The following is a 21,336-nucleotide window of genomic DNA, read 5'->3' as shown; positions in this document are numbered from 1 at the left end:
GTTGATAGTGTCTTGGGTAAAGTTTTACCATTTATTTTAGATATTCTTGATAATGCAACCAAAGTGCTATCTCTTTTTGATATAGACGATTTCCTTATAAAAGTACGCCCTTTCCAGAAGCTAAATATATGAGTTCCTCAATTAAGACCTAGGACCTCGGTGTCAAGTAGGTAAACAAAGCAAATTAGTACATGAGCTGTGCATGACTCTCTTGTAACTACATTACCTAGTTGTTCGTTTTTTCGTTTCTCGTAAGCAATTGAAATGCGGAGTTTGCTTTGAGAATCGTTCGAGAACGGCAGTATTTTTGCTCCGCTGCGGCTTTTATTTTATTTTATTTATTTATTGAGTTCGGATTGTCTTTGTGCTGGAGTTTTTCGGTGCTTGAATTTGAATAGTTTTGTGTCCCGGGCACGATAATTTGATTTGGAAAGGTTTGTGCTGATGTTTTCTCCCTACTGCTAAGGTGCTTGGTGTGCTCTCGCTTCCCTTTGTTGCCGGTGTGACTCGACAGCGCTGATCTATTGTTAGATTTTTGCGATGTGCATTGATTTTGTGCACAGAGTGAATTGAAAAATATAAGTAATATTTAGTTATTGTGTGGCTGACTAGAGAAAAATATTGATTTGGTGAGTACGTTCCGGATGAAGATTTTTCTTATACATTTCTCGATTGCATTTGCATTTGCCGCTATCAGGTAGGGGAAAATTTCCCCTATCTGATGGTGGTGTTGACATGCGTGGCCGAGATGCCGGTTGCGCTGGAGCGGTGCGGTGCCGGTTGCGGGAGCGGTGCGTCCCTTCGAGGGAGTAATCGAAATATATTTTCATCGTTTCCCATTTGCCAGAGGTATGACCTCGATCGCGTGAGGCATGTTACTCGGTTTTTACGGTTAGGTGCCTACGAATAATGCATAATGATTTTTTTTCATCTCGAAGCATAGTTCGTTAAAAAATAAATGTCGCGATCGAATATGCAAGCTTGGCACTTGACCGATTAGTTTTTGATGTGTTGTTGAGTGCGTCCTCAACACGATCATGAGAGCCGTGGTTGAAGACTGACGGTAGTCACGGCGGGTCGTGTTTGATTGTGGTTTGGTAGTTTTGATGCGGTAGTTGACGCGGGGCGGTTCGGTGAAATATGAAGGAGACCACAGTCGTTTTAAAACGCAATAGAGTTCGGTAAAATCGTCGCGTCAGTTGTAGTTTACTTCGTGAAGTAAGGGGCACGGTAGTCCAAAAATGTGAAAGTTTTATGAATTCTGTTCCCGTCTTACGTAAGGACCAAATGGAAACAATGGATGTCGCGTAGCTTTTTTGTCTCCAGGATTAAAAGATCATCGATCATAGAGACTTATTCTTGTGTAAAGGTCACCGCCGTCGAGTTTGAGTTTGAATAAATCCCAGATCCTATAATATTAAGGAGACTTATAGTAACATCGCTTGATTATCGTGTGTTTTATGCAACTTAACATCGTCATCAACGTCAGCTTCGGGGCCGGTTTTGAATGGTTGCAATAGCAACGCGATCGTAGCTTAAATGATGTAATATGAGGGACTTGGTGACCTTAGAGCGATTTTTGCTTACTAAGTAGAACATAATGAGTTTAATCTCAACCCTTCCCCCTCCCCCCACATTCAAGATTCATTTATCGCTTAGGATCATTAGGATATCAATTCTGCTTAACGACCCCTGCTGCAAACCCAACCCTCTTACCCAATATCTTAGTGATTCCTCGTGGAAGTGCAGAGATGTGCTCACCTTCCATTAAAGCGAGCAGTGCTGTTAATGTTCATATCATTCGGTTGCAGATGAACCAATGCAACCATTCAATCAATTCTGTGAAAACGATTTCTCACATGATCATAATTTGAAGAGCCCCTTTCTCATTCGAACCTCATCGTCACTGCCAATTGAGTCACTGACTATCATTTGATATACGACAGTATGGAATATGGAAGAAACCCAGCAAAATGTTCCCGAACAAACTTGTCGACCCGATGTCGGATCAATGTAAGGCAAATTTAAGGTCTATGTCGACCCAATGTCGTGTTGTTGTCGGGTTTATGTCGGGTCAACATCGTGTTGGGGTTTGGTAGAAGTCAGGTTGGTGTCGGGTTGGCTTAGCTTTTTCGCCGGAATGTCGACCAGAGCTCCGTTTATGTGTAGGTTACAATCAATTGAATTAAATCAAGCGTTTCTCAAATGAGAATGATCCATGCATTCGTCAAATGACTAAGCAACTGATATCACCCATTCGAAGGAGGTCCCCTTTGATTGCGAATAACTGCTTCTCTCATTTTCATCAAAAATGTTCAATTGATTTTGAGAATTCACAGCACTGAAAGCGAGTGTCACGTCAACACATTCCTACCCATTCCTTTCTTGACCTGTGTTCGGGCGTGGCCGGTGCTGGTATTGCCTAGTTTGAGATCACCAGTTTTTACACATTGAGGATGATTGCTAGGCCCAAGCATCGTCTATTGGGTCTCTGTGTAATAACAGCTGATCTGGAAATAACAGAGTAGCAACCGTGGGCGGTCAATCATGCTCCTGCTCATGCTTTCGTAAGCAGTTGAAATGCGATGTTACGAGAAAGATCGCTTCCTGTGCCGTGCGTGGTAAACATTTTGCTAAATGGATCCGGAAATGGAAATTTCCCTAAGTGCAGGGCTGTGTTGTGCACATTTTGAATCGGTTGTTATGGAAGTGAAACTAAATTTTTATACACCTGAAGTTCCAATCGATTTGCTTGAATACCACGATATTCATTCTAAGCTTATCAATTTATTAATTTCATCTCGTTTGAAAAACATTTGGAAGTTAAAAATAAATACGATTTCGTAGCAAAAAACAACCACACAATACGTATTTGTCTCATAACCAGTGATGTCAAAAAATCGCTTCTAGCGATCAATTAATACGCACACACCTGCTACAAGATTTTTTGGCATCATCATAAGCTAACGATGAACTCTGACTCTTAACACTAATACGCAGAGAGCATTTCGAACAGTGAGTTACCAAGATACCAAGAGAGCAAGACGATAACTACATCATTGCTGTACACTCACGATACATTACTTATACTACGCAAGTCTTGTTGTGAGTGCACGCTACAAACTAAAGATCTCAATGCGTACAGCTGAGTACAAGAAGTTGTTCGGATTAATGTACAACTGATGCCATAATGATCGTGATTTTTTTTTTTTTTTGCTTTTTCAGTCTGTGAATTAAGAAAGAGACATGTATTTGCGTTGACGGCATTGGTCCTTTCGGTGGAGTGAAAAAGAAAGGAACAGTTCACCGTGTTGACAGAACTATCCGATGTACTACCGAGCCAAATGTGCGCTATTTACAGGTGAGATGCAAGAAAACAAGTCGACTCTTTCATTCTCATCGCGTTCTAATACAGCAACAGACGTTACGTCACGTCTGTTGCTGCATTCGAAACCGAGAGAACGAAAGAGTCGACTTGTTTGCATCCTCCTCGTTTCAGCCTTCGTGTTCAAAGTTAGGGTAGGATGGTTCAAAACGCACCCCTGGGGTAAAATGGCCCTGCGCTGTTTTTCATAGCTTTACGATTGTCAATTCGTGAATTTCACAATCAGCATTGCTAGTTCAGTGCTTGAATTAACATTCTGGCACATGATATTTCCAGAATTTGTAATGGGATAGCAACGAAAACCCGCACGGCGCCATTTTACCCCGGGGGTGGATTATAGACTGTTCTCCCCTACCGATGGTCAGCACCTATCTGCTGATGCTTGCTTATAGCTTTCCAACCTGGATTGCGTATCAAGTAGGGTCGGCTTGTTTTCTAGCAAACGTCAGTTTGATCGTTTGTTTTTATAACCTGGCACGGGTCGACTTTCACGCTGACAAAAAGTTCGGGTTTGCACAGGGTTTGAACTGGTACCAACCTGGGAATAAACAAATTCGCTATTGCTCTGTAACCCCAAACTACCAAAGAATGCACTCACTCTCGTCTCGTGAAATAAGCACATGTTGCGATTTGTGGATATAATGAGCGAAAAGGGCAACTCACTTCTCTGAGCTTGACTCAGTCTAACAATGTATTTGTTATCTGTGAGTTGCCTTCGCAATAACGTATTTTCAAGTCAACTGGTCATAACCATGAAGTTAATTCCGAGAAAAAAAGGTTGACTTTTCACTCATATTGCAATACCTTCTATCTGTTTCCTTCTTAAAATAACAGTAAAAACTTGTTCGATTTTGACAGTTCAAGTTGGTTCGAAAATCATTACGTCTTTGCCAGACCTAGATTAAAACCTGCACAGTTTTCTCAGTGTAGATGAATGGAAACGCGGTCTTTGAAATGCAGCTAATATCATATAAATCCACTAGCACCATTTTTAGATATGAAAATTTGAAAAGAACGTGTTTGTAATAAAGATCGTAAATAATGTTTCACCAAAAAGAGACAGTAACTTGGTTGCTTCAACAAAAATGTGTGTAATTAAAAGTTCAAAAGTTCACAATACATAATTAACTAGAAATTAATAAATAAAAAGTTTTTATTAATTTTGAGACCGTTGGCTCTCAATTAGGCCTCTACTGGCCGAGTATAGTAAAATCGTGAAGTTTGATATGTCGTACGACGGATTTTGGTTCTTGTCGATAATTTTCCACTTCCCCGGGGGCACTAGAACATTTTCGGTAGAGCCAATGTGAGCGTGGACTCTCAATAAGGCCTTTACTGACCGATTTATGTAAAATCGTGAAGTTTGATATGTCGTACGACGGGTTTCGGTACGTGCCGAGAATTGGAGGCATCAGAATATATCCAGGATGCCCAATGTGACCATGGATCATCGGTATAGCCGCCATTGGTCCAATCCATAATTTGAGTGAGAAAACATTATGATTATCGTATGTAAATAACTATAGCAGAACAGTCAAGCCAAATGCCGAATCAGAGTGACCAGTCTTCAAAAAATCTTATGCACAGAGCAGCTTGGATTCACATTTTTCGGATCATGAACGATCCCATGCATGGTTTTTCTTGTAATCCTTTATAATACGATCTCCATGTTCTGAGGGATCGAATAATTGATTCAATCCCAGCTGTTCGTTGCTTCTTCTTCTTTATTCTTCTTCTTCGCATTTCAAGCTTATTGCATATGGCATATTAGTTTATTGCGTGCTCTCAACTTAGTGTTCTAGATGCACTTCCACGGTTATTAATTGAGAGCTTTCGATGCCTGCTACCATTTTTGCATTAGTATAATTGTGTGGCACATACAATCATACTCTATGCCCAGGGAGTCGAGAAATTTTCCAACCCGAAAAATTCCTAGACCGGACCGGGAATCGAACCCAGTCACCTCCAGCATAGTCTTGCTTTGTAGCTGCGCCTTTACCGACTGAGCTAAGGAAGCCCCCTGTTCGTTGCTGCACGTGACAAAAAATACTGCTTCTGCATTTGTTATGACCATATCATTTGTTAGTGGAGCTGTTGGAATTTGAGTTGTAACTGATTTATTCCACCGAAATTTGCTAGCCAGTTGATGTCTTTTTGAATTTGCTTAAACGGCTCGAAACCCAAGTAACAATTTTGGTTTTAGGAGGGTTCTGTAGACAATGATTTAGACTTGTAGCATGCTTTAAAACCTCGATAAAACTTGCAATGTTACTTGAGAACTTTAACCCAGGTTTTGGTAGAATCCAATAGATGAAAACAGTACAAAATGCATCCTGGAGTAAAACGCTCCATGCGGGTTTTCACAGGTTTTCCCATCCAAATTCGTGAATTGAATAAACAGAAAGGAATAGCTCAGTACTGAAACTAGCATTTCTGCCCAAAAAAGCGCTGAATTTAATAGGGGAAAAGTTGGCTTCGTCAATACCTTAACCTTTTATCGTCATGGGGGTAAACAACGTCCTTGAGAACTCAATTTTGGCATGTGGATACATTGTGTTTCAGAGCAACTATTGGCCAAATTTGAGTGTTCTGGGACTTTGTTTACCCCCCTGACGATAATAGGTTAAGGTATTGCCGAAGCCAACTTTTCCCCTAATATTAATATTTAAGTAAATGTTATGTGTTCTTGAATTATCACTCCAAGTCAGCATAGTGTTCCCTGTAGAAATTATTGTCAAAAAATGTACTAGGAAAGGTGATATTTATGATATTAGTTTTTGAGTAATCTCAATCTTATACTTATTTGAGTAATCTCAATCTTATACTTAAAAGATAAGAAAACCAGTAGGGGTAAGAGGGGCATAGTGAACAGCTGGGGCATAGTGAGCATCCCGTGCACCAGCTTGGACTTCCGGCCGTTCGGAACAAATTGGTTGGTGGTAGGATCAATATCATAATGATATTGAACCTACTACCAGTTGATTTGTTTCATGCAGCTGGAGATTCATAGCCAAATTGCGGGATGCTCACTATGCCCCACCTGTTCACTATGCCCCTCCTCCCCTACATACTGTTTTTTTAATGGCCTCATGCTTCAAAAAAATAATTAGAGTAATCATCACGCTTCTCCTCACAAGGCTTGCCATAAAGTTCATAATCCGATCTCACTGTAATCATGAAGCTTGCTAATTAAATAAAACGTCTGTCCTGAAGCTTACAATGACGCTTCAAAGGGTGTTACGAGCAAAATTTGGTATAACAAGAATTCGTGTAGGTTGATTAAAGTTTTTATTTAAAAAATCAAATTATTTTTTATGTTCAATTAGTATTAAAAATATACAGCTGAGCTTCTGGTTGACCGAATCCGAGTTGCCAGGCTTTTCATTTAACTCCTGCCATAAGATTTTACAGTCACCTTATCCACTTTGTTCGCCGCAGAGCGCCAGTTTTCCTTAAGGGGGTATTCCCGATCTTTTTTTTCAAAAAATCAAATTTTTTTTTTTTCACGTTTTTTTGTACTTTAGACTATATACTTTCATCCCCCCAAGCCGTTTTCCGATCAGCGAATTCGGTGTCCAGGCATAGCTGACTAATGGTAAGAACCCCCAAATGGTTTTAACTAAAGTCAAAACTTTAAACGCGTTTTTCTCGAAACCACATTTTTTTATCGGGCGAAGATTTTTCTCAGAAACTATAAGAGATATTGACTTGAATCTTTGCGCATTTTGTTCCTTATTAAATTCTTTGGAGCTTCTCCCACTTTCAGCCAAAAATATTAACATTTAACATTGTTTGAAGCACCTTAAAGCTGCAAAAAAGCGGGCTAAAAATCGCCTGTTTTTTCATATGGCCGCCATTTTGTTAATTTGCAAGATTTTTTGCTGCCAACGGGAGAAGCTCCAGAGAATCTTATCAGATTATTAATTTCATCACGAAATCTGTTTCAGATGAAGCCGTTCCAGAGAAAAGTCTTCGCCCGTCCAGGCGTTTGCGGCGAACAGGGGTCTGTTTGCCGCCATTTTGTGACGTCAATAATGTCTTTTTTTATGTCGAAAAAAATTTATTTGTAAACTTTAATGTTCAATAAACAAGAATCCCAAAGAGTTAGGCGCATCACTATTCATTTTCCTTGAAAAAAAATTAATTGAAAAACAGGCCGAAAAAAGGCAAAAGATTGGGAATACCCCCTTAAACTGCTACTCACTTCCAATAGTTTTATGGGTCTTCTTCAGATTTACGTAAATTTCCTGGTTGTCGGTTCCGGTTGCAATAAAAATGCCGCTTTTCAAGTCACAGGTACTGATAGCCTACCGAACCAGATATTTCTTAGCGAACTTCGACAGGTTCATATGCTTGAGCATGTCTGCCACCTCACCCCTTCCAGGTTGCCGTATAAAGCTCCTGTCCCAGCTTTTTAAGGTCTGTCTTGACGTGACGTGGCGTGCAAGTAGTTCGGATTTTCGTGATGCGCGTGTATAATGTTTATGTGTAGCTCCTCTTGCTTGGACGCCACTTTTAGAACTAAAGAGCAAATGTCTGTAATTCTGCACGCACACACCTACAAAATGAGGGGTGTTCAGGTTTTTAAATACTCGATTAATAGAAATGCGTCAAGTTTAAGTCAACCAAACTTTGATCGTAACATCCTTCATTCAATGTTTTTCTTTACATATACTTATTATAAACAGTAATTATAATCTGATTTCTTGATATGGCTTTCAGACACATAAAAAGGAAGACAGAGAGTTTCTACTTTCCGACGTTTCGGCGCAATGTATTTTGCATTTTCCTTAGGATAATAGATTTCTGTAGAAACTGTAGAAACTCTCTATTTTCCATTTTATGTGACTGAAAGCCAAGAAGATGTCAAGTTGTTCTTTCATTCCTTACCCCGCCTCTAGTTTTAGTAAAATTTCATTCTCAAAGATTCAAAGATTGCTCTAAGATTCAAAGCTTGCTTTTTTGAATCTTAGAGCAGAAGAATGCCTGAGGGTGACCCCAACGGAAACCGGATTTTTTTTTCATTTGTTTATTTCTTTGTCAAACAATGCACTGTGGGCTGAAACGGCGGGAATAAATTATTCCATACGTTTCTATTCATTTGAGGGGGTTAATGTCTTCGTAGAAGTTGTTTATAATTAAATTGACCTGCTTTCTATAAAAATGCTGGTTAGGTGGACCTCATGTTAACTTAAATCAGAAATCGATCTTTTTTTTAACTATATTTATGTTTGTATTACTTCTGCGTGAAGTTAACAATTTTACATAGTTGAAGATGCTAGTTCCAAATAACAGACTTAAAGTGGTCATTTTATACGATAGATGAGAAGATTAAAGTATAAAGTTGATAGTTCCGTTAGAGTACGACAGTGTGAAAATTGCATATAGAGAGTAGAAAACGAGCAAGGACAACTTTGAGGAAGGGGCGAATCGGGATAATCAACTCTCTTTACCAAACTACCGTTGGAGAGGGATGGTGAGGGGTATCCGTTATATGTGATTACATTCTTCAGCAAAGAAGTAGGTACATAAACATATTTCAAGCAATTTTACAGAAGACATCATTTTTCTAGCTATACATTTACCCATGCTAGAACTATTTTCCAGCTTTAAACTTGGGTGCCCCTACTAAAAATCCATGTTTATATTCTAACTTTTTTGTTTTAAATGTTTCGGAAAACGGGTCTTCAGAAAAGTAGTATGATGCAATTTTCTGCTGAAAAAAGTATTTGGGAATAACTTAACATTCAAAATGTATGGGTAATTCTAACAGGCAAATTTGCCGAAAAAACCGTATGTATGTCTAGCTCATAATTTGACCATGCTAGAACTATTCTTTGTTTAGTAGGGTGCCTCAAAAAAAAAGATTTTTTTGTATTTCAACTTTTTTTTTCCTTGATTTGTTTTCCGTCGATCTTGTTTTCCGTGCTGAGCACCAATGCTACCGACGCCAGGAAGGCAGCTCCCACACCTGGACCCTACCTATCGACCCATCAACTCATAGACCGGGGACCAAAATGCCTCAGAACATCCCGGTGGCGCCGACTGGGATTGAACCCAGGCCTCCTGGGGTGAGAGGTAATCACGCTTACCACTACACAACCGGCGCCGCTATATATTTTAACATGTTTTACATTAGTGTAAGGAAAACTTTTAGAACTAGTTACAGCCTACATTTTTGCACTAGACAACAAGTTGCTATATTCAAGCTATATTCAAGCGTTATACCCAAACACATTATTCAACAAATATGTGATCCATGATTTTCCCTACAACTCTCCTAAAAACCACTTTCCCGAAACATTTGGAACAAAATAGGAAATAGCTAGAAAAAAAAACTGATTTTTTTAGGGACACCCTAGTTTAAAGCAGAAAACTTTTCTGAAGAATGTAACCACCTATAGCAAAAAAAAATTGATTCCTCATTTTTAGTTAACCACCCTAACCATTTTTAGGGGCACCCTAGTTTAAAGCAGAAAACTTTTCTGAAGAATGTAACCACCTATAACAAAAAAAAATTGATTCCTCATTTTTAGTTAACCACCCTAACCATATTTTTGATAAAAATTAGGCCCATTGAAATATTAGCAACTTCTACTAGGACACTAACCATTTTATACATACACACGTGGACCGGTGTATTGAACCAATGTTATTTTTTTCGACGGATTTAAAGGCTTGATTAGATCTCCGTCAAAATGCAACTTGTTGTACAGAAAATGATGTTTTTATAGCTAATTGAAATTTGAAATCTATCCAAATCTAGACGTTAGGTACGCAAAGGTTAACAGCTTCAAGTACCATTTTTCAAAGTATTATGCCAAACGGCATTATGCCAAACAGGATAGACCCGATTTGTTCCATTGTACTTATTTCTATAGACCCGTCTATTAGAAGTTTTCAGGACAGCAAGAAATTTTTTATGTAGGAAATCTATACATTAGCACAAGGATTACTATGGTGCCGTAATATGGACCGGTTTTACATAGCCAAACCACAATGTACAATACAAAATGTGAGTTTTCCACAGATTTAACATGAGTATATATCACTTACCTTCTTATCAATGTATGTGGTCCACTGCTTACTCGTACAGTACATTTGAAAGTTTTGGAAGAAGATAGGTCCCGAGGACGTGGAAGGTAGATCCGGTGCACTGGTCGTCAATCCGATAGCCATTCTTGACTTTTCCAACAACGCTTTCAACACAGGAATTAAAAACGAATACTGTTCGGAGTTGCCCACCTCTATTGCACTACTGATGGCTTGATTTAAACTATACAACAAATATCCAATTTCCGCGGGATCTTGATTTATACGATTTTGCAGCAGCGCATGCAATTTGGCAGTAGCCATTGCTACAATGTCCGAGTTTGGATTATGCGAACACTTCAGTAGCAAACCTAAACACAAATGGGACATCTCAGACCAATCGTCTGAGCTGCTTTGCTGAAACACCATCAGGATATCTAACAGTGATAGCACTCCATCTAACAATTTAGTCGAGCACTTTTTCGAGTCGTCTTCATTCGGATCGAGCACTACTAAATCATACGCGAGCCTTAGTAATTGAGCTGCATTTTGCTGATGCGTCACGACTAGCTGCGCATTTTCACCCAAATCGATTAGAGCTGCTTGCACACCCATTTCAAGAATCCGAAGCCTCAAACTTAAATGAGAACAGTACAACTCGTTATTCAGCGCTATCAGATTTATACATGCCATTACTTGTCCCCGTTCCTTCCACGAATCATTAGAATTTTCTACACCACGCCACAAAATGGTAAACAATATATTCGACACAAGGTACACTAAATTTTCTTCATCACTATCTTCAGAACACTTCAGATTAGGATCATCGGTTCCAACGGTAGCACTACTGTTTAAATCATCAGCACTTCTGGTCGAATGGGTATCATCTCGCATGGACGACACTGCTAATGATTCATCCAAAGAAACATTCTCATCACTGCTACTGGAAAAGGAGGACGAATTTTTCTTTCTACCGGAAGCTTCCTCGAAACTCAGCGTTAAGGATTCCAACGTATCCTGTATATCGTAAGTTTTCTGTCTGAGTGCCGAATAAACCGAAGTTATCGACGATGTGATATTGTCAACCACGGCCTCCTGTACACTGTCGGCTAATTCTTTAATCTCGTTTTCAATCGCGGACGCTGCTTCCGTCATAAACGAGTTTGGTTGTTTTGGGGTTTCCTGAGCTTTCAGTTCCATAGTCTCATCGTCGAAAACAATCAAATCATTTTGACCCACACCAATCGATGACTCACTCTCCAGTTTAACAATTTCTTCTATATCAGTCAAAATTTGTCTCTTTTCATTTTCTTTCTCCGAAAGGGATCGATTTTCAACAGGTTTCTTGATCAACAACCGAGCAATCGATTCCTGCCATCCCACTTGTTTGGCAATCATTTGAGGTGATTTTGCTTTGGTAAATGTACTGGTCATTAGCCTTTTGGCGATCTCCAGTTTCAATGATAAACTCGACAAATTAGCATGATAGATCAAGCACAATGCCCCAGCGTATCCCATTTCAGAATCTAAACAAAGGTTTAAATCTAGCAAACCAAGTATCACATCCGGTTCCAAATCGAACGGTATCATGAACGAAAACAAACCAGGATACAAACTGTTGCATTCGATTGAACTTTCATAAAGTCGTAGTGCTGCTTTGTGTTTGCTGGAGATTCTTTTGGTATTTAGCATTCCGCTGATGAATTTTAGCAGCCGTACATGAACATCGCTGCCAAAGTGGCGATCCGTGAATAGAGAATACAGAGCTTCTGCCATGTGTGGTTCGTACATCAACAGGAAGATCTGATCCTTGACGTGCTTTCCTTCAATGAGGGCTGTTAGCATTTCAATGATCTCCACCACAACCGGCTCCGACTTGACTGTCGTCAAAAATATAAGCAGCGAGGAAATCTATAAATATTATATGAATTTAGTTAGTGGCAGATTGCACTAATAATCGTAATAAAAAGTGCTTACCTCCTTAATGTTAACTTCCTTTTGAATATAATACCGAAGTATCCTCAACAATGAATCCCGCACCATTTTGGCATCCTGTGCTGGAAGGGTACAACTGCCGGCGAAAAACTCCTGGACCACATCCAGCAGAAATTGCGTTCCGAAGTGTTTGCGAAAATATTTCCTATCATCTTTGATGATGGCACTGATGTACTGAATGTGTCCGATGACAATCTGGAATTGCGCCCTCGACCAGATTCGAAAGTTGAACACCAAATCTTTATAGAGCACATGCAGTAGGTCCATATTGGCAGAGGGCATCTCATTTTGAATTGATTCGATCAACAATTGTACTGCCATCAGGACATTTACATCAAACCACGCTTCGTTACACGACTGCAGCAGCTGGCTTACGAGGGAAATGCCTTCATTCTTAAGGAAGCTTTCTTTGTTTAGATCGTTGCCGTGGATAAAATTTCTCACCAAACAAATGAAACAAGCTATGGGATTCTGTATGATCTTGTTTTCTGTCAGTGAATTTGGCTGCAGTACTTCCCAGTCGCTGAAATAATCTTCCCTCGTGGCAGTGGGTGATGCCACCGGCGTTAATGGCAGCAGTTCATCCGATGTAGGGATATCGCATGCGGGAATTTTACAAATGTTATCCAAAATTGGTAACAGAGCCATCATGCCTCCCACTCCATTGATGGCATTCTGAATTGACAATATACTGGATACGTTGGCTACCACGTGGCCATTGTACTGATTTCCTGGAGCAAGATCTAAACACAATCCGTCGTAGCATGCGCTCGGAGAAAAGCAAAACACAAACTTGGAAGCCATGTCGAACGATTCGATCATATCCGTAGCGAGTACGTTGGCAATGCTAGGGCCAGCTTCGAATAAGCTTTTCAGGCTTATGTTTGTGTCAGCCAGCAGAACACTGCCCAGCTGTCCTTTAAGGCTGATAGCTTCACCAAACACTAGATCCTGCATTCCAATCGGATAGGATTTCACACTCGGGTCCAACGATGTAGAAGACTGGCGCGCAGGCAGAGTGAAGTAACTCGGGACCTGTGACACTATTCCAGGGAAGAAGGTTTTCTCCATTAAGCTGGGAAATAGGCCACCTTTAGGTTTTTCGTCTCTCTCGACGGGAGGAGGCGTACTTTCCGGTGACGATGCCATGCGAGCCGTGTTCGACAGATGGGAAGTATGTGATACCTTCCGAACATTGTTGTACGGAGCACCAATGGCACAGTAATGGAATAGCTGTAACAAATGAGCAAAAAAATGTAACAAGTTTCGTAAATCAGGTCATGATTTGAGATGGAAAACAAACTAATAAATAGTAAGGTAAGTATCACAAATTCCAATTAATTATTCATTTATTGAGAGCTTTTTAAAGTTTGTGCATAGAATGGCAAGAAGAATAGTTCCTAATGAAGCCAGCAAATTTTTAACCTGAGAAGATTCTTCACCAAACCAGACGAGAATCGATCGAGAATAGGAATCAGAGAATTTTTGAGTAATATGGGTCTGGTTAAAAAAAAAATCAACATATTTTGGTTTGTCACACCAACTCAACTCAAATTCCAGGGGCTCGCAAACTACGTTGAAAGTTTTGGTGCTATTTATGACGGCCAATAATCGCACAATTTTCTCATGTGATTTGATGTACCGCATGATTACCCGGAACCTGTCCGTCTGTTGCCAATGTGGTCTCGTAAGAAAAGAAGCAAGGACGACGCTCTGATTGTCGAGGTAAAGGATGAAACGACGTACGCTGTACTCTTCCGGAAAGTGAGAGAGTATCAGGATTCAGGTCTCGACAGAAGGTCCTAGGAGAGAATGTGGTAAAAACCAAACGCCCCAGGCAATCTAAAAAGGCAATCCAGTTTCCTACAACTTTGTGTCAAACGTCAATTCAATTAGATAATTAGATGAGCCGTTTTCGTGCTATGAATTATTCAAAAATAGCGAACACGCCATTTTGAACAAAATAGGCGTCAATAAAAATAGCTGCATTTTTAGCCTGTGGCTGAAAATCTCCTTAATAAAGGAAATCAATCAAAATGGCTGAATTCTGCCACATATATGGTTCATTACCCCTACACGGAGAAAAAATACTACCCAAAATTTGAGTTCTTTTTACTTAATATTGACTTCAGCCTCTCACTTGCACTCGTTATTGTTGTCAATAAAGGAACAAGAGATTCGACCCAACGATATAGTTCAGCCCAATAAGTTACTTTTGAGTAAATTGCATATTCTCAAATTTACGTGAATTAAACTTAATTTTGGGTAGAATATACTTAAAGGTAGGTAATTTTTTTTTGCTGGTGTTAAATGAAAACTACTATATGCGATTTACTCAAATTTGGGTTATTGGGCAGAACCCCGGAATTGAGGGAAAAGTACTAAATTTTGGGCAGTTTTTCATCTCCGTGTAGTGAACAAATATGCAAAGTTTTTTTTTTTTTTTTTTTTTTTTTTTAAATCTCTCAAATAAAGGATAAAAAAAAAATATGCGAAGTTTCATGGAGTTTGGAGAGGGAAAATTAAAATCAATTCGTCAGTTGGCGTGGAACTGTTTTGTTTTGAGATGCAAAATTGTGTTTTTGTTAAACGTACTAGAACTACTGCCTCAAATGATCGAATCCAAAAACTTTTAATTGTTTTTCAATAGTTGCTCAATTGAATGATCAAGAATACATATATACGAGTATAATGAAGACGCAGAGAAGTTTAAATAAGTATTAAATAATAATTTGGGATAGTTGTCAATTAGCTTAACTCTTCGACTGCCACACCTAAATCACACTTTTCACTATTTTTGTAATATCTTCGGTAAATTTTCATGTATTTTTGATGTTGTTATCTTACTTTGACTATATGTTTTAGTTTTACTTCTACGTGAAGTCAACGATTTACATAGTTGAAGATGCTAATTTCAAATAACAGACTGTAGTGGTAATTTTTATACGATAGATGGAGTAGATGAAAGCATAGATTTGATAGTTCCGTTAGAGTACGGCAGTGTGAAGATTGCATATAGATATTAGAATAGCGAGCTAGAACAACTTTTAAGGAAGGTACAAATCGGTTTTTTCATCTCTCTTTACCAAACTCCCCCTTTGGAGAGGGATGGTGAGGGGTGTCCCCCCCCCCCCGCCACCACTGGCAAAAAGAGATGAAAACCGACCCGCTCAAGTACCAACTGTGTGTTTGAAACAGTTCTACCGATTTTTACCGCACTTCAGTTGTTATTTGAAGGAAGGCATCCAGTCGTAGGTTTTGGAAATTGCAACTATTGTTTACCCCTACCACGATATGTGCTCTTGTCATCGTCGACTTGACGATCTCGAGGGGACACGGGTGGGGTAGGTGCTGCTACTGTACCTTTCGACCATTGACAGTAATTGATGGTATGCTCCCATCCAGAGTTATGTACTTTGACTATTCTAATATCTATATGCAATCTTCACACTGCCGTACTCTAACGGAACTATCAACTCTATGCTTTCATCTACTCCATCTATCGTATAAAAATTACCACTACAGTCTGTTATTTGAAATTAGCATCTTCAACTATGTTGTTATCTTGTTGGAAAGGGTATTAATTTTCCTTTTTGATAGTTGAAGTTGATCGGTTTGTCCTTTTATATTTTTTCCTGAAAGCCTATAAAAGTATCTAATAGAATGCACCATGCACACATTTTTAATCGCCCTACAGAATGAATAATGACCTTCCGAAAATTTTGTTATAATTTGGTAATCCTGATTTTATGAAGCTATGACACAATCAGGGAGCGTGAATAACAAGCTAATGAAAAGATTAGGATGTGACCTATCCAACGGTATTAAAACATTTGAAAACGGATAAATAGCGACTGAGATACATCATTTTGAAAAAATTGTCGACTCCATTTTTAGTGTGGTGCCCGAAGAGTTAATGGCCTTTTGGCCCCCAAAAAATATCAAAATTAAATAGTAAAAAAAATATATAAAATTAATATAATTAAAAAAAAAACTGTGCCTTTTGACCACATAAACGGGCCAAAACGGATTCCAAGCTATTTTAAGTCATTGGTGAAATTCAACACCCAATGACGATTCGGAAAAACTCAACTTTCTCCGATATGCATGAAACTTTGCAAAATTGTATGTTATGGGCAACGATTCACATTTTTGCTGTACTTGTAAAATTAAATAATGTTAAATTTTCAATTTCTTAGAATTTTTCTGATTGAAATGACGCCTGATACCAAGTTGTATAAAAACTAATGTTTTTTGGTAATAATATTTATAGAAATGTTTTTGATAATTTCAAGTAAATTTTTTTAATATTTAAAGGACCCCAAATATCTCAAAATGCCCTTGCTCGTGTTAAAAAAAAGTAAAAAAAGCTTATGAAAAATGCAAACTTTTGGAATGTTCAAAAACCATGTACACTTGAAAACTGACAAAAACCGTAGAACAAGAACTTTTGGTCAAATTGTTGAACTTTTTGTTAGTGTACTTTTTTGTCTCCAAATCTCCACCAATAAGGAAATCGTTGCAGTGGTAAAAAGATTAAACGTGAAGAAAGTGCCCGATCCGGATAGAATCCCCAACGTGGCTTTAAAAACGGCGATCCTGGCGTTCCCGGATATGTTCAGGCTGGTGCTTCATAAATGTTTAAGATGAAGGTCACTTCCCAGATAGGTGTAAGATAAAGAAATTAGTATCGCTGGCGAAACCAGGAAAGCCTCTACGAGAGCCAGCATCCCGGATACATTTGGAAAAAATACGCCAATGCACAGAGGAGTATTTGGGCAAGAAAGCTGGCAAAAAAGACAAAACTCAAAAAGCGGCCTAGCAGCTTAGCACATCATTATGCACGCCACTGTGTTCCTTCTTCTTCTTCTTCTCTTCTGTTTTGGTTGGACAGGTGACAGTGACCATAAATCCATCTATTTCTTTTACGTCGATTTGACAGCCCACCCCTATGGCTGCAGTTGCAGAGAATCGGACTCAGTAGGCGGGATAGCCGATCGTCTAATCAGCCGTTGCCTTGTTGTATTTTGTTTTGATAGGTAGTCGTGGTTTTATCTGTTTACACTATTTTTTGATCATTCTTTTTTTTTTTCATATGTTTAGTTGGGTTTTCTTCAAAAAATCCACAACTTCTCGAAGGAATCCGATGTCCTTCGCTTCGAATAGCTGTTTGATGGTTTGAAATTTACCATCAAAGCCATGTATGTTCCTCATTTGAGTGTATCGTTTACAATGTAATACAACATGTTCTGCAGTTTCAGTCACGTTGCATATATCGCAATTTGGACTGTCTCTCAGTTTCATTTTATGAAGCCAATATTTACTATAATCGTGTCCGGTTAGCAGTCTGTTTAGCGTTCTCGTTTCTATGTTGTTGAGAGGTAAGTTGTAGTACCATGGCTTTTCTTTGAATTCCGGCTGGATCTCAAAGAATTTCCTTCCTTTCTCCTTGGCATAATCCTTATACCAAATATATGTCTCTTTTGTTTTCAGCAATAATTGTAAATATGCGTCTTTCAACAATATAGGGTGCTTTAGAAGCTCGCCGTGCTGCGCTCCATGTTTGGCCAACGAGTCGGCCAGATCGTTACCTCTGATGTCGATATGGCTTGGAATCCACTGGATGTCCACCTTCCATTCCCGGCATGTTCGAATGATCTCGTCCGCTATGTCGCTTCTCTCCAGATGCCTCTGGCTATGATCCAACAGCATGCAAGATGACAGTGAATCCGTGAGAATCACAGCGTTCTTTAGTCGACTTCCTCTGATCTCTTCTGTTGCAACCTTAATTACTACCAGCTCAGCAGTCATAATCGATGATTGGTGTTCCAGCCTCAGCGAAATCCTTTTGTTCATGGATTCCACAAAAACTCCTACCCCGCAAGTTCCATCCGTAATCGAAGCATCCGTGTAAATCTTATTTCTGGATCTGTACTTTCCGTTTATTAGCCCTAGGACTATTTGTTTCATCATCTTCGGGTTCTGTTTTTTGAATGCGGTCCCCACATTCATGTGGATCTCGATCACGTCCGAACTGGAATTTGCTTTAACCGTTCGGATAGGACTAATGGTCTGGAAGACGTTTTGATGTTCCAGGTATTGTTTTTCTAGGTATGACAATTTGCCGTCGTCTCCTTCATAGTTTTTAATCTCTTGTAGTTGTTCGTAGATCGGATTTCGGTATGCAACGCTTTTGGCGATCTCCTTGCATGCTATATATTCGCTTCGAATATTCCACGGTTTCTGACTTGATATTGCCAATAGTGAGTTCAGTGGTGTCGTTTTGCTACATCCGGTGGCCCTCCGTAAGCATCAATTTAGTACCGTTTGAATTATATTCTTGTTTGTTGCAGACGCATTGTTGACCATAGATGATCCGTATTCAACGTAGCTTCTCACTAAGGCATTGTAGACCAAGTTCATAGTCTATGGATGACCTCCGTTTCGAATGTTACTGATAATTTTTAGCATTTTTAGCGGTTCTTGTATCTTCTCTTTTACAATCCGTATGTGTCCCCCAAATCCCAGAAATCTATCGATTTGTATTCCAAGGTATCTGTGACTGTTAACCATCTCTATCGCCGCATTGTTAAGCTTGATGTTCAACGTGTTATTTCCTCTATGGAATAGGATTGCTTTGGTCTTGCTTGGATTGATATCTAGGTTCAAGTTTCTTGCTTTAAGTGTGAAGTTTGTTAGTTGGTAATTCATCTTCTGATTTATAGCTTCAATGGATTTCGCTCTTACTATCAAGGCGAAATCATCCGCGAACTGAACCAATACTACATCCGCATCCTCATTTGTATGCAATTTAGTCGTATACACATTAAAAAGCGATGGAGACATCACATCGCCTTGTGGAAGCCCATTACTTACTATCCTCACCAATGTATTTTCTCCAACCTTCATTTCCACTTTTCTGTTTTTCAAAAAAGACGTGACCCAAATGATCACTTCTGATGGAAATATCATTTCCTGCATAATCTCTTCCAAAACATCTGTTTTGACAGCATTATATGCATTCGTCAAGTCCAGGAATGTTACGGCTGTGATAAATCCCTCTCTTTTATTTTTTTTTTAAATTACATTCACCACGTAATTAACGCAGGTTGACGTAGAAACATTTCTTCTGAATCCAAAGGAGAGTTTTGGTAAGATGTTTCGATCGCTTAGATGGTTGTGAATCTTTTCCAAAACAGCTGTGTTGATGATCTTAGTGATAGTTGGAATCAGGGCTATTGGCCTTTTCCCCTGCACAGTACCTTGATCCCGGCCCGGTTTAGGAATCGAAACAATTTTTATTTCTTTTAGGTGATATGTCAGTGTGCCTGATATGAACATTTGGTTGATTTGTTCTAATATGATATCTCTTATTTCAGGTTTTATTTGCTTGAGTATACCGCATGTAATCATATCTCCGGAAGGGGCTGACTTCGAGTTCTTTGATGTTAGAATCTGGTTCCATTTTTCCGCATCCATCAGGTTGTATCGACATACCGGCCCATATGATAACGGTACCTCGATGTCTACATCATTTTTTCCAACGTGTACATCCAGAAACTCTTCTCCCAGACGTGTGTCTTCCTGTTTTGGATTGTTAACTCTCCTTTTATTGCCCTGATATCCTTGCTATTTTGTTCCAGAGTACCTTCGAGCTTGTTTGAGGATCAACCGTTTCCACAAGCTCTTCAATTTGTTTTTTAACACCTTCATTTTTTAGTCGAGTAAATATCGCCGAATTTTTTTTTTTTACCTCTATAGCATTTTCTACAGTACTTTGTCCATGGAACCTTCTAATCGCATCCATCTTATCCTTCCACGCTCTCTCTACCTCGTCATTCCACCATGCTTTAGGAGTATATCTACTTACTTTTCTGTTCTTGTTTACGCATTGTTTTACTTTGTTTATGAAGTCATCCAAGCTTTGAACTTATGCATTGTTCCAATTTGCGACCTCTTCGAATATTTTCCGATGATTTACGAAAAGTGGTCTGGGATGCTTGTCAGGTGTGATCCAGATCGCTTCTATCAACAAATGTTCACTCCTTCCAATGGTTTTTGGAAGAACTTTCCACTCCATGTGCGAATATAGTCTTGCCGAACATATTGTTAAATCAATTGCTGTGGCCCTTTTTGCAATGTCTATTGGAACAAACGTTTTTGATCCGTCATTTATCAAAAGTAGGTTTGAGCCATTTATTGCGTCCATCAGTATTGCTCCTTTTCTGTCGCAGGTGGTGTTGGCCCATGAATAGTGGTGACAATTGAAATCGCCCGCTATGACGACTTTGTTGTATCGCTCCAGTTAAAACAAAAGAGAGTTAATTTCCATTTCAAATTCATTGGCTGCCGCTGATGGTGCCGCATAGACTCCAACGATAACGACGTCTAATCGCAGTATTTTGACAGCAATTATCTGGATCTGGTCCGTTTGCACCGTGAGGTTTATTTGTTGGTAGTTGTATTTGTGTTGAACATATACTCCGACTCCGCCGTAGCTGTCTGGTCTTGCTGCAAATATCTGATGATACCCACTTATTCTATACGCTCGGCTTGTCTCCTCACCTGGCTTCGTCCAAGTTTTTGAGAACACTCCGATATCGTAATTTTCTTCGTTTAACACTCGTAAAATTTCATCTTTATTTTTCCGAAGACTTTGAACATTAGCTTGAACTATTCGCATTTCAATTTATTTGATACTGTTTTTCACATTTACTCTTGCTATTCTATATTATTTACATTTTTGCTTGGTTGGGTCAGTTCCAAACTAAAGGGGTTTACCTTACCTTCTCCGATCATGTTCGATACAAACATCGCAAATCCCTCCTTCGGGATTGCCCCCATGCTTGTTGATGGGGTGTGCTGTGAATCATTCGGTTCAGCATTTCTCTCTTGTTGCTTCGCTGCCTGTCGTAGTTTGTTTT

At 39.2% G+C, this 21,336-nt stretch overlaps 1 protein-coding gene across 2 annotated transcripts in view; it reads right to left on the bottom strand.

The window, feature by feature from the left end:
* The window catches only part of LOC135714022 (neurobeachin-like protein 1), a 160,192-nt gene that overhangs the window by 121,302 nt on the left and 17,554 nt on the right, over positions 1-21,336 (bottom strand). For both annotated transcript variants that reach the window (XM_065237279.1, XM_065237280.1), the window contains 2 exons: positions 12,395-13,645; positions 10,442-12,328 (listed from right to left, as the gene is read on the bottom strand). In XM_065237279.1, coding sequence (XP_065093351.1) covers positions 10,442-12,328; positions 12,395-13,645 — 3,138 coding nt within the window. The remainder of the gene's footprint in view (positions 1-10,441; positions 12,329-12,394; positions 13,646-21,336) is intronic.

Source organism: Ochlerotatus camptorhynchus, unplaced genomic scaffold (assembly GCF_037179485.1).
Source record: "Ochlerotatus camptorhynchus isolate MF236.1 unplaced genomic scaffold, CSIRO-AGI_Acam_v1.1 ptg000599l, whole genome shotgun sequence".
Classification (NCBI taxonomy): Eukaryota; Metazoa; Arthropoda; class Insecta; order Diptera; family Culicidae; genus Ochlerotatus; species Ochlerotatus camptorhynchus.
This window is presented reverse-complemented; position numbering and strand designations above follow the sequence as displayed.